This window comes from Paroedura picta, chromosome 6, assembly GCF_049243985.1.
Source record: "Paroedura picta isolate Pp20150507F chromosome 6, Ppicta_v3.0, whole genome shotgun sequence".
Lineage (NCBI taxonomy): Eukaryota > Metazoa > Chordata > Lepidosauria > Squamata > Gekkonidae > Paroedura > Paroedura picta.
In genome coordinates, this window is record NC_135374.1 from 66,009,592 (window position 1) to 66,028,155 (window position 18,564).

Genomic DNA, 18,564 nt, shown 5'->3' on the forward strand with positions numbered 1-18,564 from the left:
TCAGCCTCTGACCAGCAGAGCCTGGCATTGGGATTGCTTTTTCAAGGAAGAAAATGGTGTGAGAGGAAAAGAAATCTTTAACACCTTCTTTCATTTTTCTCCCTGGTAAAAGACTCACAAGCTGCTTTTACTCCCCATATTTTTCCTCAGCAGGGATCAAAGCAGCTCAGAACTGTTTTTGCAGCAATAAAACAATAGGGGAGAGAAGTATTAAATGCTTCCTTTCTCCCTTTATTTATTTATTTATTTATTATATTTATATACCACCCTCCCCGGAGGCTCAGGACGGTTTACATATAACATATGAACAATACATGAAACATTCCGGTCTTTGATAAAGAAATCCTGGGCAGCTAGTTTTTCAAAGAAATGAATATAATTTAAAGTAAAATTGGAAGAAGCTGTAATGTATATTTGTGCCCAGAGTCTAATTTCTATCTATAGACTTCACATATGTGAACTTCCACAGTTCCTTCTGACCCCAGCAGAGGAAATTGCACTAGTTAACCATAGGAAACCATTACTTCCACTGTTCTCCCCAATTGTTTTTCTAACACAGAGTAATAATTATCAGATGTACATCAGTTGTTGCAGCCTATCTTCTTTGTTTCAGAATTTGTGTTCCGTAACACAGACAACTGATGTGCAATAAGGAATATTCACACCAAGTTGCATTGAGCAATCCACTATCTATTTTGCTCAAGTCGTTCTGAAGTCTGCTATTATGAAATCTGCTCAGTGAACTCTTGACATCTTCAGCTTATTGATGCAGTTCCTAACACTGTCCACATCTGGGCTTATTTCCCATGTATCCAGGTGAACACCATTGTCCCTTTTAGTGAGTAATTCGTCCCTTCCATCACAAATAGCTTTCAGGATTTCAGTTGTTCTCTGATTGCAGTGATAACATCTCTAGTGTGTTGTGTTCATTTCTCAAGTTATGTTTCGTGTGGGACTTCTCTCCCCTTAGCAACTTGTAATCCAACCAATTAATCATTCCAAACCAGCTGCTGATCTTACAGCCCTTCAATGGTTGATCCCCTTTTTCCATGGTCAAGGACAGAGGGTAGCAATCAGCGAGAATCAACAAATGTTGTCATCTCCAATGTGGGATTCCACAAGGTATTATTCTCTCTGTGACATTATCCACGGAGGCTCAAATCATAAAAGTAGTTCAGCTGGCATTCTCCCACCTCCACTAAGCAAAACTACTAGCGACCTACCAGATCCCAGAGAACCTGGCCACAGTGATCCACATGACAGTCATTTCCAGACTTGACTACTGTAACTCGCTCCACACTGACCTGCCTTTGTCCCTGCTCTGGAAACTTCAATTGGTCTAGAATGCAGCTGCCTGGATCCTTACTCGAATACCCTGAAGGTGGCCCATATAAGACCAGTTCTTTGGCAGCTGCACTGGCTTCTAGTAGATTTCTGGATCCAATTCAGGGGTTTGATATTAACCTTCAAGGCCATACACAGCCTGGGCCCAGCATATCTGAGGGACCACCTGTCTGTGTTCCCCAGAGAATGATTTGTTCTTCAAATGCTAACAAGCTGGGAGTCCCCAGCCACAGGTACACCTGACCTCATTCTGGGCTAGGGCCATTTTAGCCCTGGCCCAGGCTTGGTGGAATGAGAGGAGATCAGGGCCTGTCAGACTTCACTGAGTTCTGCAGGGCCTGCAATACAGAGGTCTTCTGCCAAGCCTACAGTTGAGGCCAGTTTGGAAAGTACCTCTAGATCTACCAACTTCCCCATTTCCATTCTATTCTATTCTAGGGCTGGACTATTTTATTTATTGAACGGGATGTTTAGCTCCAACCCTGCATTTGATTGATGGTCATTCCCCCAAACTTGGTTTGTCTCATGTTCCACTGTTGTTATATGCTAATGATGCTGTTGTGTTGTCACTCTCACAGATAGGTCTCTTACAGCAGTTCTCAGACTATTGTGAGATAAATAGGCTTTCCATGAACTTCAGCAAATCCAAAATAATGTATTTTTCAAAATCCTAGAATTGTTATAAATGGAGAGTTAGTTGCAACAGTATAGAACACGTTGAACAGTTTAAATATCTAGGGATTTATTTCAAACCAAATACAAGCTGGGTTGTACAGTGGAAAAATGCAATTGCTACTGCCAAAAACTATGCTGGCAATCTCATGCTTTTTCTATACAAAGGGCAACCAATATGTGCCAGCAGCCCTTAGAATCTTTAACTCCAAATTGATGTTTTATCGCATCCCTGTTTGAATTAGTTCATTCAACCAAGCTGTGGAAAGTTTTCAATCTATTTTTTTCCCCATAAGATTCTTGGTACCCCAAATTGTGTCCCCCTACGCAGCTTTATGTCTGGAAACAAATCAAAGACTGTTAGAAACAAAAGCAGGACTGATTACTTTTAAGTTTTATTTATTATATTTATATATATCGCCCTCCCTGAAGGCTCATGTACATGAAGTGTTCATGTACACTTTATATCTGGTTCTGTTTTGTGTCCCTAATGCTCACGGAACATTCTACATCTGAGTGGCTAAGATGTATTGAGCAAAATATTAGATCTGTGAGTATCTCCTTAGATTCTTTATTCAGAATGGCAACTGAATCCTATGCATTTGTATGTCTAAAGTGTAAGTTATTGGACATGGAATTACAAAATCTCCCTGAGACAACCAGATAATCTCCTTTGAGTTTGGGACTTCTTCCAAGCTATGGATGCATTGCTTCATATTTTTACTACCTAACAGCCCCCCAACTGCAGTGAGCATTTATGCTAGGCAGCAGCAATGACATGTGTCATCTATGACCCCCTTTTCCCGCTTACTCTATTAGATCCTACAATGTTATTGGAGGGATGAGAGGCCGCATTGCACCGTCTTGTTCTTGGTTTCTTGCTGTATAATCTTTTTATGTCGGAGTAAAAAGATAATACAGAGAATTCACGACAGAGGATGAGGTGGCTGGATGGTGGCTGGATGGAGAATGGGGTGGCTGGATGGAGTCACTAAAGCAGTCGGTGCAAGCTTAAATGGACTCGGGGGAATGGTAGAGGACAAGAAGGCATAGAGGATCATTGTCCATAGGGTCGCGATGGGTCGGACATGACTTCGCAACTAACAACAATTGTTTTAATTGGGTTTTTATTGGGAGTTTTAATATGGACAACTTTTACCCCATCACGAGCCGGTTCCCGGGAGTGGCAGGAAATAAATCTAAGTAATAATGCAATGCTGTTCCCTCAGCTGTTCTTCAAGGGGGATTTACAAAAGACCCTACTCTAAAAGAATATGTCCCTATAATTTGGCTGCATCGGAACCATCATACGTGTGTTTTTCTACTATCTTTATTTGTAAACAGCTCATCAACCCACTTTTTTCTAAGCAACAAGGGCTTGATGATGAGACTAAGATCATTTTCCTGTTAGGAAACAAAAACACTCAAGTTATTGATTTCGTTGCCAAGTTTGTACAGGTGGCTATAAGGTCCTGTAACTGTAGAACAATTAATGCTTTATAATGTTATTTTGTCTTCTTCTGTAATTTCTTTATATGCCAATAACGTTCTTTAAAATAATTTAATGAGATGATGGCATGATGCCAAATTTTAATGTGAAGTATCTTTTAAGTTAGTTTTATGTTTTTAATGTGAAACTTGTGAATTTATTGCTATATACCGTCCCAAGATAACATGGTTGAGAGAGGCCATAATATAAACTGAAACATAAATAAATAAACTGCTTCAAGGCATGGCACTTCCATCTGCTATCATTTTCTGGGACTGTTTTGTCCATTTCTCATTGTTAATGGTTTGTAGATGTCCCCACAAGAGCTGTGTATGTAAATAGTCTGGGGATGTTGGCCATACAGAAGCCTTGGCATTCTTCAACATTACTCTGAGCAAGATTGCAGGCAGCAGGACTGTAAATTTTAAATATGCATCTAAATCTCTGTGTGTCTGGTGCCTAAATCACAACATCTTCCTAATACTTTGTAGATCATTGCCATGGATGCAGACATTCTTAAAAGAATGGCTAAGGTGTCCCGCACATGGTTACTGAACTTCAAAATCTGTTTTATGTCTTTGAATTACTATGATGACATCCTTATTGTGTTCTGTGCATCATAAAATCAGTTAACACCAAATGAATCCTGGTTTGCAGTAGGAGAAGTCAGGCTCTCCAGTTGTTAAAAGTGAATGCATTCATGATGATGTGCTGGGGAGGCTATCCAAATTGCCAGAGTACTGCACCCTGGTTTACCTACTGATTGATTGATTGATTGATTTTATTTAGATTTTTATACCACTCTTTTCTACGGCTCGGGGCGGTTTACATAAAACATTTTGAAACATTTACATGGGCCTCAACCAACCCCAGACTACTCTAGATAGCAAACTTGTTTGTACATCTACTACTGAAAAACACTTTCTCCCCTAATTCAATCCTATACATGTTTCTTTGGGATTTTTAATGTCATTATCCACATTTGTTAGCTAACATTTGTGGGATTGCAGAATCCATAAGAGGAAAAACAGAATCTTTATCTATAAGTGTGGTCTGCACAGTCACATAGCCTACCATCCTTCCAACCTGTATATGTGTCTCAGTTTCTGACAAATATTGTATTGCACAGAGTAAATGAGGCATTCAGGTTTCCTCTCAAGGAAAGGAAGATTGAGCACCAACTCCTTGGCTAGAGTTCTGGAATGTTCCTGACACACAGGTGACCACACATTATACCTCTAGTTATAGATAAACAGTGTTGTTACCTATAATTCTGGATTTCTCAGGTTTTTCTCTGCCTTTACAATAATGGTGAACTGGGAATCTGGAGTGATAGCATTTTGTGACCAGAGATATTCATTTATTTAGGGTGCAGTACTAGCAGCAGTATCAAGCCACAAATTCAATTCTTTCTATGGTGATCCCCCTGAAGAACTGCCAGACTTCTCTGAAGACCCTACCTCCTCAGGTATTTCAAATAAAAGATTATTAATCCATCTTTTGCATTTATATGCAATTTCTGCAATTACCTGGCAATTTCATTTCCACTGAATTCATAATGTTTTTATTGCTTTTTTAGAGTGTGAGTGCCTCAGTCATTATGAAACTTTGTGTTACATTATATCTGATGGTTGTTGTATCTGAGTATGATTTTTGTCATTGTGTCCTACCCATTTAGGTGGATTAGGTAACTTTTTTGTTGTTGTTCCTAATCGAACAAATATGCCCTTACAATACATACAGTCCTGTTTTGGTTGGCAAAATAGTATAGCTTGGAAATGAGATGGCGTCGTCCCATTAAAGCATTGTTGTTGCCTGATTGCAAAATGCGCTCTCAGAATCAGGTCACTTTTATACATTAGAAGCCAAATCTGAATATTTGACTGTGTAGGTATATTGAGGACAGGTGTGTGTCAGAGGTCACTTAACATTTAATCTGTTTTATTGAGTTAATATAAATTGATAATGTGTCAGAAAGGAAATTTTTTTAAGCCAGGGCAAATCTATACAACTTTTAAAACTATTTCTACCGAAACTGACATCTTACATCAGATATATTTCCAGATTTCTCAGATTATGCTTTCTAATCTAGTATGTTGTACGTGGGCCCCTCAGTTGTGCATAAAAATTACCTTTCCTCAAAATTTAGCTGATATAAGTGTATGCTTTGTTTGCTTTACCAAATTTTGCTGTGTATTACATCTTGATAAGCCATTTTGTGACCAAGGGAGTGCTTATTGGTTTTCTGTTTTACCACTGTCAATATGTTTGGTGTTAACATTTTCCACTAGTTGTCACATGACACCCCATAATGACATTTAGTGTTCTATACTACAGTAAAATTAAGAATTGAACTTTCTAGATTCTATTAAAAATATTTCCAACTGGTATTTCATGGTGGGGGTGGGGATCACCTGGGCATGAAATTGGGTTCACTGTGGGTGGTCAGGTAGGGGTGAGATTCCTGCATTGTGCAGGTGGTTGGACTAGATGACCCCGGAGGTCCATTTTAACTCCATGATCTTATGATTCTAGCTAAGCTTCTGGAAGCATTTCCTTTTGAGTTAAATCTTTATATCTATTCCTAGTTTGTCAGTCTTGAGAAAAGAAATAGACAACTTGTGTGACTGCAGTGTCATCTTTTCTGTTCTGGAACATACAAAATTCCTCTTGTGTGTGTGTGTGTTTTGTATACCAACATAATCTTTTGTTCTAATTTGAACACTAAGATCAAATCTATTACCTGTGTTAAAATGCACACAGGTAATAGATTTGATTTCCTAAAGCATCCATGATATCTGTCCAGCCGCTGTTTATAGACCCCTTGTGAGGGGTATCTCAGCACCTCCTTAGGCAGTCAATTCTACTGCTAAACTACTATGACTGTGAAAACAAAAATCCCCATACCTAGCTGATACCGTTCTACACATAGTTTAAACCAGCAGTTCTCAACCACTGTTATGTCGCGACCCCAAATGTGGTGGTGGTGGACACATGTGCGCCGGCGCAGAACAGTCAGGCAGCGTGGAGACAGCCATTGCAATGGTTCTGCTGCCACTCACCGGCGCCCACTGCTGGCTGCCACTGCTTGTGGCCGCCTGCCACTGCCCACCAGCGCTGGCTACTGCCACTTGCCACCACCGCCGCTTGTGGCTGCCACCGCCCTTTGTGGTCGCGGCAGCAGCAACCAACTTGGGGACCCCAAAGAAGGGGCCAGGTGACCCCAAATGGGGTCATGACCCCTAGGCTGAGAACCACTGGTTTAAACCCATTACTGGGTGTCCTGTACTCTGCTGCCAACAAGAATCACTCCCTACCCTCAAGTTAAAATCTTTCAGATACTTAAAGAGATGAATTATGTCCCCTCTCAGCCTCTTCTTCTCAATTCCCAAGTTCCCCAGACTTTCCTCATAGGGCTTGGTCCCCAGACCCTGGATCATCCCTATCACTCTCCTTTGCACACTCTCAATTTTTTCTGTGTCCTTCTTGAAATGAAGCCTCCAGAACTGCACACGGTACTTCAGGTGCGATCTGACCAATGTGGTATACAGCAGGACTATGACAACTTGCAATTCTTACTGAAATCCAGGTAAACAATATCAACTGAGTTTCCACGATCTAGTAAGCCATCACTCGGTCAAAGAAGGAAACCAGGTTGTTCTGGTAGGATCTGTTGGAGTCAAATCCATGCTGATTTCCCCGGATCAACAAATTGTCCTTTAAATATTTCCGGATCTTCCTCTTTAAAATCTGTTCCATTATCTTCCCTGCAACTGAGGTCAGACTCACCAGCCTGTAGTTTCTTGGGTCATCTCCTTTTTTTGAAAATTGGGATAACATTCATTCTCCACCAGTCTTCTGGCACCTCTTCAGTCTTCCAAGAGGTTCTAAAGATGATGAACCAAGGTTTAACAAGCTCTTCATAATGTCCTTTGAGTAGTTTCAGGTGCGCACTATCCAGGACTTGAACTTATGAAGTGCAGCTTCTCAGCAACCCCTCTGCCCATGTCCACCCGCCACCCAGGCACTATACCTTGCTTACTACCATCCCTGGATGTGTCCATATTCTTCAGGGAAAAAATAGAGACAAAATAGGTACTGAACCTTTCACTTTCTTTCAGTCCTCTGTCAGAGACTGACTATCTTGACCCAGCAGTGGGCCTATTTGCCCCATTTACCTGACATTTGCTCCTCACATAACTGAGGAAGCCTTTCTTGTTATAGTGGGCTTTCCTGGCCAGTCTCACCTCATTCCCAGCTTTAGCTTGTCTGATCAAGACGTAATGCAACAGGTGAAGACCCGACAGCCGTAATACAATAGAAGAAAAAAGTCTCAAGCTGGCGATGGTGAAGTGATTTAATGTTCAAACCAAGTTCACAATATTCAAAACAATTTCAAAACGGATTCCCAGGTATATGTCCGTTTTCGATTTCTTCATCAGTGAATTCTAAATCTCAATATTGTAATAATTCAATCCTCTAATAATGTTTTTTGATTGTTGAACATAACTTAGTTTCTATAATATCTTGGGTGTGTAATTCAATCCCAAACTGGTCTCATAAATTCAAATTTGTAGTGGTCTACTAATATTAGAGAGCCTCTTGTAGCGCAGGGTGGTAAGGCAGCCAACATGCTGTCTGAAGCTCTGACCATGAGGCTGGGGCGTGAAACAGTAATGACTGGGGAAGGGAATGGCAAACCACCCTGTATTGAGTCTGCCATGAAAACGCTAGAGGGCATCACCCCAAGGGTCAGACATGACACGGTGCTTGCACAGGGGATACCTCTTCCTTTACCTTTTACTAATATTAACTATACTACATGTAATTCCTCTATAGCAGTGACTCCTTTAGAAAGGACAGATTCTTCAAAGGCTATGAGATTGTATACCTGAAAGATATCTGAAAGATTGTATATTATTTTATTGGGGGGGGCAAGAACGGAACTGAAATCTGGACGATATCTGTCTGGTCGTCTAATTTTCCTGATGGATCTAGGAGTGCGTGGCACTTGTATTTCATCTCCAGAAGAACTTGGTGTTTCATTGTCACTGCTTCTAAAAATGGCAGGAACCCACTTTTGGATTTAATTCTGGGATTTTTTGCTTTTATCCAGGGGTATATGTTATCTGATTGATAATCGTGCAAATCGCGATCAAATTTATATTTCTTTAGACTGTCCATGTACTGTTTTAGTTCCTTATCTAAAGTATCAATTTTAACCTGAAAATTCTCCTCTGGAGTATCCTTCTTAAGAGTCTCCTTGATGTTATTAATTTTCCGTTCCATACCTTGGATCTCTGTGGCTGACTGTTTAATTATAAGTAAAATTAAATCAGTTGAACATTTATTCAGAATAGCTGCCCATTTTGTTTTAAATGTTTTATTATCCATAAATAGTGCAGGAAATGTGTGGATTCTTAACGCATGGAGATGCGTCTTGATTTTCTTTTTACAAAAGTATTGATATTGGTTCCAGTCTCCAACAGGAACCCCATTACCAATATCCAACGGTGGTAGGATTTCCTGTATTCTATTTTGATCCTCCTCCATGAAGGTGAGTCCTTCCATCCAAGAAGCCATGTGGTCAGGATGTAATGCAATAGGTGAAGATCCGTCAGCATGATACACTAGAAGAAAAAAGTCTCAAGCTGGCGATGGCGAAGTGATTTAATGTCCAAACCAAATTCACAATATTCAAAACAATTTCAAAATGGATTCCCAGGTATATGTCCATTTTCAATTTCTTACAGATTTATTTCAATTTCTTACCATCACTGCTATAGAGGAATTACATGTAGTGAAATTAATATTAGTAGACCCCTACAAAGGACCAAAATGGTAGGGACCTAACAGAAGCAGAAGAGATTTTAAGAAGGTGGCAACATTATACAGAAGAACTATACAAGAGCAAGCTTAACATCCCTGATAATCACGATGGGGTAGTCACTGACCTGGAGCCAGACATCCTGGAATGTGAAGTCAAATGGGCCTTAGGACGTCTGAGCAACAATAAAGCTAGTGGAGGTGACAGCATTCCAGTTGAACTATTCAAAATCTTAAAAGACGATGTAGTAAAAGTGCTACACTTAATATGCCAGCAAATTTGGAAAACTCAACAGTGGCCACAAGATTGGAAAAGGTCAGTTTACATTCCAATCCCAAAGAAGGGCAATGCCAGCAAATGTTCAAACTACCGCACCATTGCACTCATTTCTCATGCTAGCAAAGTTATGCTCAAAATCCAACAAGCTAGGCTCCAGCAATATGTGGACCGAGAACTTCCAGAAGTACAAACAGGATTTCAAAGAGGCAGAGGAACTAGAGATCAAACTGCCAACATATGCTGGATCATGGAGAAAGCTAGGGAGTTCCAGAAAAACATCTACTTCTATTTCATTGATTATGCTAAAGCCTTTGATTGTGTGGAGAATAACAAATTGTGGCAAGTTCTTAAAGAGATGGGAATACCAAAGCATCTTATCTGTCTCTTGAGAAACCTATATGCAAGTCACGAAGCAACAGTGAGAACCAGGCATGGAATCACTGATTGGTTCAAAATTGAGAAAGGAGTTTGGCAAGGCTATATATTGTCGCCTTGCCTATTTAACTTGGATGCGGAGCACATCATGAGAAAGGCGGGGTTAGATGAGTCACAAATTGGGATCAAGATTGCAGGGAGAAATATCAATAACCTCAGATATGCAGATGATACCACCCTAATGGCAGAAAGTGAAGAGAAACTAAAGATCCTGTTGATGCGGGTGAAGGAGAGTGCAAAAGTTGGCTTGAAACTCAACATCAAGAAAATGAAGATCATGGCATCCGGCCCTCTAAATTCCTAGCAAATAGATGGGGAAGAAATGGATGTAGTGACAGTTTTTATTTTCCTGGGCTCGAAGATCACTGCAGATGGGGACTGCAGCAAAGAAATTAAAAGACGCTTGCTCCTTGGGAGGAAAGCTATGGCAAATCTAGACAGCATCCTAAAAAACAGAGACATCACCCTGCCAACAAAAGTGCATGTAGTCAAGGCTATGGTATTCCCCGTTGCAATGTATGGCTGTGAAAGTTGGACCATAAGAAAGGCCGAGCATCAAATAATTGAGGCTTTTGAACTCTGTTGCTGGAGAAGACTCTTGCGAGTCCCTTGGACTGCAAGGCGAACAAACCGGTCAGTCCTAGAGGAGATCAGCCCTGCCTGCTCCTTAGAAGGCCAGATCCTGAAGATGAAACTGAAATGAAAGGCCACCTCATGAAAAGGAAGGAGAAAAGCCTAATGCTGGGAGCAACTGAGGGAAAAAGAAAAAGGGGATGACAGAGAATGAGGTGGCTGGATGGAGTCACTAAAGCTGTTTGTGCAAACTTAAATGGACTTTGAGGAATGGTAGAGGACGGGAAGGCCTGGAGGAAAATTGTCCATGGGGTCGCGATGGGTTGGACACGACTTTGCACCTAATAACAATAACATCAACAAATTTGAATTTATGAGACTAGTTTGGGATTGAATTATACACCCAAGATATTATAGAGACTGTTATGTTCAACAATCAAAAAACATTATTAGAGGATTGAGTTATTACAATATTGAGATTTAGAATTCACTGATGGAGAAATTCAAAATGGACATATACCTGGGAATCCGTTTTGAATATTGTGAATTTGGTTTGAACATTAAATCACTTCGCCATTGAGACTTTTTTCTTCTACTTGGCTTGTCTGATGGCTGACCTACAGCACCTTGTAACTTGCAGATACTCTTCTGTAGAGGTCTGTCCTTCCATTTCTTGAACAGTTCCATTTTCTTTCTTAACTTCTCCTGAAGTTATCTGCTCATCCAAATAGGCTTTTTGAATCCACTACCATGAATTAATAGATTTAGCATAACAAATAAGTGTGTACCAGCCCAGTTATGCGAGCTTGCAAAGAGAAGCACTATAATTAGAGGCTTGCATGGTGCATGCTGACAGAATATTCTGAACATGAAGTTTCCCCTTCCTGCAACTCATACCATCACTAAAGCTTGAGGGTGTCATCCAGACAGCTCTTCATCATGCCTGCATCCAGCAAAATTGAAAATGTCATGTTGCATTTTATTCATTATTAGCATTAAATTCTGTTATTTGTCAGCTCCGTTAAGAAACAACTTACTACTGAAAATCAAAATTAATAACCATCCACCAATTATTTTGCTCATTGGGCATCCAATGAATATTCACAAGTACAGACTAAACAAACATATGAATCTTTCTTCTCCTATGTCAAGCCTGTACTTTCTGCACTTCAACCTAACTTCCAATCCCTGATGCCTTACTAGCTATCTCATAAAATGATTTAGTAAAATAAATAAGCAAACATATCTTTCGTAGACATAATAAATAACATATCTTACACATTGTATAAATAAAATAAATAAATAAATGTATTACTGTTTTTCAAATATATGTAAATACTTTTGTGATTAATAAAATGCAGATTAAGTATTACTGAATTCATAGTTATGTATTTTCTCGGTCAGTGGATACCACGGAATTGTACCATGAATTTTCATTGTAAAATCACCCTAAGCCACATGGGAGGCCATTATATAAATGTAATAACATTTAAAAAATAAATACGAATAGTCTACTACATTAAAAGCGGGTCCTCATAGTCAAAAAGATTGGGAACCACTGGTTAAGAGGCAGGTAGGTGGGGGCCTGGGGGCAACCTGGTTTCATGGTTCAGTGATCTATTTGCTGTCATGGACCAGGTTTTATTCTCTCTCAGCCATCTGCTAGAAATCTGTGTGATTAAAATAAGATGTGTGAAGTGTTTTCAGCAAGGACTATAAAAATGCTGCTGACATAATATTTGTTTAGACCTATTCATTCCTGTAGTTTTTCCTGTTCCAGTCTTCCACATTTTATTCATTCAAAAATAGTGATCAGTGAGAATTTAGCTTGTAGGGATAAATTAATGTCCATTACTTAATTTCTTACTACAGTTATTTGTAACTACTGTTTTAGTCCTCTGCCTTTGGCATCTTGTTCATAAATTATTCCTACTAGCAGCTTTTTCAGACTGCAGATTCCAGTTCTTTGCCACTTGTATATTTCATGCTTTATACTTGCAGTGGTCCCCAACCTTTTTATCACCGGGGACCAGTCAACGCTTGGCAATTTTACTTAGGCCCGGGGGGGGGGGTTGTCTTTGGCCAAGGGACGTTGCTGCTGCCGCCTGAGCCCCTGCTCCACTTGCTTTCCCGCTCGCACCCCTGACTTCCTGCCGCCCACTGGGGGGTGCTGCTAGCAGCAGCTGAGCAGTGCCACGCCGAGGGGGAGCCCCAGCCATGGCGGCTGCTGGAGAGCACCAAAGGTGAGCCGGCGGCAGTGTGGCAGGGCAGCCCCCAAGACAGCAGCCAGGGAGGAGGACGAGGAGGAGCCGCAGCCCGGTACCGACTGATCCACAGACCGGTACCAGTCTCCAGACCCGGGGTTGGGAACCACTACTTTATAGCAAAGCAAGCTGAAAACTAAGATTTTTCTCTCTTTTTTAATTGGTAAGTACATCATGTGCATTACTGCATGTACTTGCAATTTTCCTAATAATCTGAGTTTACACATTTTTTAAACCTTATTCCTATTGAATTGTGGTTGAACGGTGGCTCCCTTTAAACACAGTTCACCATATGTTAATAGGAGTACACTTTGAGTACACCCAATATGCTAGTATGTTCTTGTTAAGGTTTAAAAAACTGCAAGGGAACTATCCAGACAAGCATTTGTTGTTTCTATTTTACTGCATTCCACTTTGTTCCCTTGTCACCTGATTCTTCACAGAGTTCCTGTCAATATATAATCCCTCCTTCTGGAATTGCAAGGTTTTTGTTTGTGAGTTTGCACAATTGAACTCCAGCACAATAAATTAGATGCAGTATAACAAAAGGGAGAAGACAATATTACAAAATAGCTAGGTCCATCTTTCAAAATAAATGAAAATAGTAGCTATAAAGAATATCTGCAGTGGAACAAAGGTGGCATTAGTATTGACTTTCAGCAGAGAGAGAAAGCAAAAAAGCAACAAGAAAACAGGCAAAGGTGAAAATACAAAGAAAAAGAATAGGAAGGTTCATGGTCGCATTGAGGAAATGTTGTCTGCATTTGCTTTGTTCTCTTGGGAATGCAGTCAGAGACAACGTGTGATGTCAATATCAGAGCTTTCCAGCATTTTCATTTTACCTTACCCAGCTCCTGGAGTTTTGACTGTGATTGGAGCAGCAGTGCTGGCTGTATCACATTTCGCTACCAGTTTCATATAAGACGCTACAGTAACATCGGAAGTCTCGTCATATGTAACCAGATTTGAGAAAATACCTTCTCCCCATATGATTTCTAATTTTCATTGGTGTTTGGAAGAAGAATTCAGAATTTCTCAGCCTAACTTTTTATATAGGCATGCAAGGTGTCTTGCTTTGTCTAGTTTAAGAAGTATAGTTTGGCAAATTTGGGTAATAGGGAACAGTTCGTTAGGTCAATAATAGCTTTCTGTAAAATGATCTAGTTAATACTTGTAATATGATTGACTTAAAACTGCATGTATTGTAAAACTTGGTCATCATCGCAGACCATTTGCACTGTGGAATAAACATTCTGATCTAGGAACACAGAAGACAACCAATGCCTGACTGCCTGTCATTAGGAAATTCACAGTTAGTCTTCTATTCCTTTCTTGCAATCCCTCTTAAAATCTTACATTTAACTTCCTATGTTTGCCAGTAGGTGACAGCCTTTATTTATTTTAAATAAAATATTTCAAACAAAATATTTAAAATAAAATGTAAAATGCAGTATTTAAAGCACTATACTTTTGGGTTCAATATATATTGTTTTCCATCTAAATTGGGGGGTCAATAATTGTACAAGGTGAGCCAAGAGACAGAGATTGTCAATATGCCCAGAGGAACGCAAGCTAATTGTAGAGAAAGGAAACCACACTATACCACTATAAACATCTTGCTCTTTTCCAGAGTGGCTGCTGTTGTGGAGGTTGTACTCCCTCTTCTTTGCAGTCAACTGTTTGGGTGCTGAGCATGCAGAGGCTGTTGAGGGGGCTTTGCTGGAAAGGATGAGACCTTCCATCCTTGGCACAAGGTCCAATGCTCAGGAGGTTTTAGTAGTAGTAGTAGTAGTAGTAGTAGTAGTAGTAGTAGTACATTTATTACCTGCCACTCCTGGAACCGGCTGGTGGTGGATTACAAATGTCCAGTAAAACTCCCATAAACCCCCATTAAAACGTACAGCAAAAATTACAATAAAAACAGAACATAATAAAACTTCCCCAACCTCCCCCCCCCCTCAAAAAAAAACATCTAGGGAGAGAGGGTCACAATGACAATTGACTGCTGAATACACCGAGGGGACCCCGCAGATCTTCCTCGCTACCTCCAGCCTCAACCATAGACCTGCAGAAGAGCTTCATTTTGCAGGCTCTGCAGAATGCTGAAAGCTCCCATAGGGCTCGCAGCTCACCCGGAAGCTCATTCCACCATGTCAAGGCCAGGACCAAAAAGGCCCTGGCCCTGGTCGAGGCAAGGCACACATCCCTGGGGCCGGGAACAAATAAGAATAATGAATATGAATAATGTTCATATCTTATTCATCCTCCAGTCCCAGCAATGTTTTGCTACCTGTCAACCACAAGCCCCACTGGGCAGTGGTCTCGCCCACTTTCCTGAAACATGGAAGGGTGCCACCTTGGGTGCCACCTAGTGCTCAAAAAAGTCACAAGTGATAAGGTTCTAATTCAACCTAGCTTAAAGTAGTTAAATGGGGAACATTTCTTTTTTTTTTTTAAATAATCATAAAAATGGCTAGCAAGTTGCCAGTAGATATGAAACAGTGCTTACAATTAATATTGTATCACAGATGGTATGATATTTGATGAAATTTCCTTCTCATCTGTTTCAATTGTGTCCACTTATCAACTACTATGATTTCCCATAATTCTTCTAGCCCAAGAGACATAGGGATTTAATTCAAACTATTTTCCCTGCCAGCAAAAAAACCCAAAAAACTAAATGATGAACCTCTAACCAGGAGATGATGACCCCACATGGATTATCTCTCTTGGGTTCAGTGCTGTTGGGAAGTGGGTGTTTTTCTGCGCAGACTGGCAGCAATTCTCCAGGACCTCAGACTGAATGCTTTCATATTACCTAAAGCCTGACCCTTTCCCCTCTGGAGCAGAGGACATCTGTAGAATTGGGTTTTGCCACTTTCTTGTCAGGGAGGTGTCCTGCTTACTCCAGAGGAGAATGACCCCTCACTGGTTGTTTTAACCGGAGATGTTGGAATTGAACCTGGGACCTTTTGCATGCAATAATTTACATATAGAACAGTACTTTTTAACTAAGATTCTTTGCCTAGTGAATTGCTAAAAGGTGTTGAGATGGTGTGATAATGTTCATATGGTAATAGACTTTCACTCTGTTGTACTGTGTGAATTTGTGCTTTACTTGGCATACCTGGTAGTTAAGGTACTGCTTCTATCTACTTTCATAACTGAAGCACTGCAAGAAAAGTCAGGTGTTCAGCTTAGGGACTTGTATTGCAAGGACTAGTCCTAAATGGTTAGTTCATTTGGCCAGTATACTGAAACCTCAGCCATGCAAATTATAAGATGTTATATGTGCATCGTATTTGTGGCTAAGCTAGTTTGCAGCTTTTATAACTGCCTGTTCTGAAATCTTCATGCTGTTTGTTGTTTGTCCAAATGCTGCCTTCCTGCTAGGACTTCTAGCTGCAGAAAGTAGGTATCCCTTTGTTTTCCTCTAAAGCTTTGCTACTGTGTTTGGCTTTGCATGTTTAAATCTCTACTTTCTTCCCTTGTTTTTTAACATTTCAGTTTTCGAGTCACTTGTTTTTAATACAAAAACAGTAATGCTAAAATATGAAACAATGCACTGAGCTTACATATTACTTAGCAGGTTAAATATTGATCCAGATTATTTCTTTAGAGTAGAACATGAAAGCTTATACTTGAAGAAGTATTTCAATTATAATCCTTTTCCAAGTGAAAGCACAGCATTCTGTGCATGGAGAGATCCCCTTAGGGTTTGTTTCTTCTCTTCCCTTATCATAGAGCACATGGAAGAAGCACTCCAAGACAACTGTGGATAATGGGATGTCTGTGCCTCCTATACCCCTAGCCAGCCTCAGGATCTGGATATTTGGGACACTGTGTACAGTCCTGGTTACTGCATGTCAAAAAAGGTGCTACAGAGCTGGAAAAAATACAGAAGGGACAATTAGGGCATGTTTCTGTGAGGAAAGGCTAACGAGTATAGGAAGTTTCAGTTTAGAACAAAAGATGAGTAAGTGGGTGATATGATGGAGGTTTATAAAATTCTGCAAAGGGTAGAAGAAGTAAAATGGACAGAGAATTCCCCCCCCCCCAAAAAAAAATATTAGAACTTGGAGGTACTCAATGAAGTATATGGGCAAATTTGGGACAGGCAAAAGGGAGTTTTTTATCAGTGGTGTAATGATGATCACTGGCATAGGTGGCTTAAAAAGGAGATTCATTGACGGATAGGTCCATTAGTGACTCTAAGCCATGGTGACTAAAGGAAACTCAACATCCAGAGTAAGCTAACTATAGACAATATCAGTGGAAGGACTTAGCTTCTATATACTGTTGGTGCACTTTGTAGAATGACTACATGAAATGGAATGCTGGACTAGGAAGACCATTAGCCTAATCCAGTAGAGTTCTTCTTATTCTAAGTAACCTGTAGTGTGCAGAGAAAGAAAGGTAAATATGGATATGGGATTTACTGTCAGATACATCCTACAAGAGCCTCTTGTGGTAAGGCAGCAGAAATGCTGTCTGAAGCTGTCGCCCATGAGGCTGGGAGTTCAATCTCAGCAGCCAGTTCAAGGTTGACTCAGCCTTCCATCCTTCCGAGGTCGGTAAAATGAGTACCCAGCTTGCTGGAGGGTAAACAGTAAAGACTGGGGAAGGCACTGGCAAACAACCCCGTATTGAGTCTGCCATGAAAACGCTAGAGGGCGTCACCCCAAGGGTCAGACATGACTCGGTGTTTGCACAGGGGATACCTTTACCTTTACCTTTTTACACCCTGCAAACCATAAGTACAAGTCCTCCCCATCTCACAGCAGGTTTTTATGACCCCCAAATAACCAGTGCTAGGCATCAGAGGATCCTCATGAACAAAAATGGCACAGAGAAATTAAGTAAAAATTTCCTCTACTTCCACTTTACTTTTATCAGCAGATCAAGATTTCTATTCAAAAAAGAGCAAAAGGTGCAGTCCCCCCCCCCCCCGCCGCCTTTTCGCTGCTGTTTCTTACACTGTGTGATATTTTATCCTGAAGTCTCCGGTAGTAATCCTCCCCTCCCCCCAAAAAAAAAGAATATTGGATTTTCAGAGGCCAGCAGTTGCTACGAAAGACAGGAAAGTTCCCTTTCCCAAATGTTAAGCGTAATGTTATCTCAGATAAACTAATTGTACCGTATTTCTACGGGATGCTCTTACTTCATCTTTGAACTTTTGTGGGGGAACACCACAGAATTGGGGGAGGAAATAGTCACAGGTAAAACTCTCAGTATGTGCTGATCATAGAAATATGCCATACACATTTGTTACATCAGAAGTCACAATTATCATGGATAGATTATATAATATATATACTGACCCTCAAACACTTGGCTTTGTTAGCCAATACAATACAATATTCTGAATAGTATAGGAAGCTGAAACTAGTTCAGAATCCAAGGTATCTTTAATGTGTAACCAGAAAACAAACTTTGTTCAGATTGTTGTAGGTGCAGAAAACTATTTTTATATTGCTTATGATTATCTGTGAGATGGGCAGCTTCTGAGAGGCAGTGTGATGTCGGGATTAGAGAGTTGGGCTAACATCTGGGAGACCCAGGTTCAGATCCCTACTCTGCCATGGAAGCTTGAGCCAGTCACATGTGTGTAATCTAATGTACCTAACCTACCTCACAGTTGTGAGAACAAAATGGTGGAAGGGATGTTGTTGTGAGGATAA

The 18,564-nt window shown here is 40.4% G+C and overlaps 1 protein-coding gene across 15 annotated transcripts in view; it reads left to right on the forward strand.

Moving 5' to 3' along the window:
• Nucleotides 1–18,564, forward strand: part of CASK (calcium/calmodulin dependent serine protein kinase) — a 210,761-nt gene that overhangs the window by 115,434 nt on the left and 76,763 nt on the right. For 9 of the 15 annotated variants that reach the window (XM_077342888.1, XM_077342876.1, XM_077342884.1 and 6 more), the window contains exons 10-11: nucleotides 4,874–4,973; nucleotides 16,277–16,294. In XM_077342888.1, coding sequence (XP_077199003.1) covers nucleotides 4,874–4,973; nucleotides 16,277–16,294 — 118 coding nt within the window. The remainder of the gene's footprint in view (nucleotides 1–4,873; nucleotides 4,974–16,276; nucleotides 16,295–18,564) is intronic. The other 6 variants (XM_077342889.1, XM_077342885.1, XM_077342890.1 and 3 more) reach the window with 1 other exon arrangement.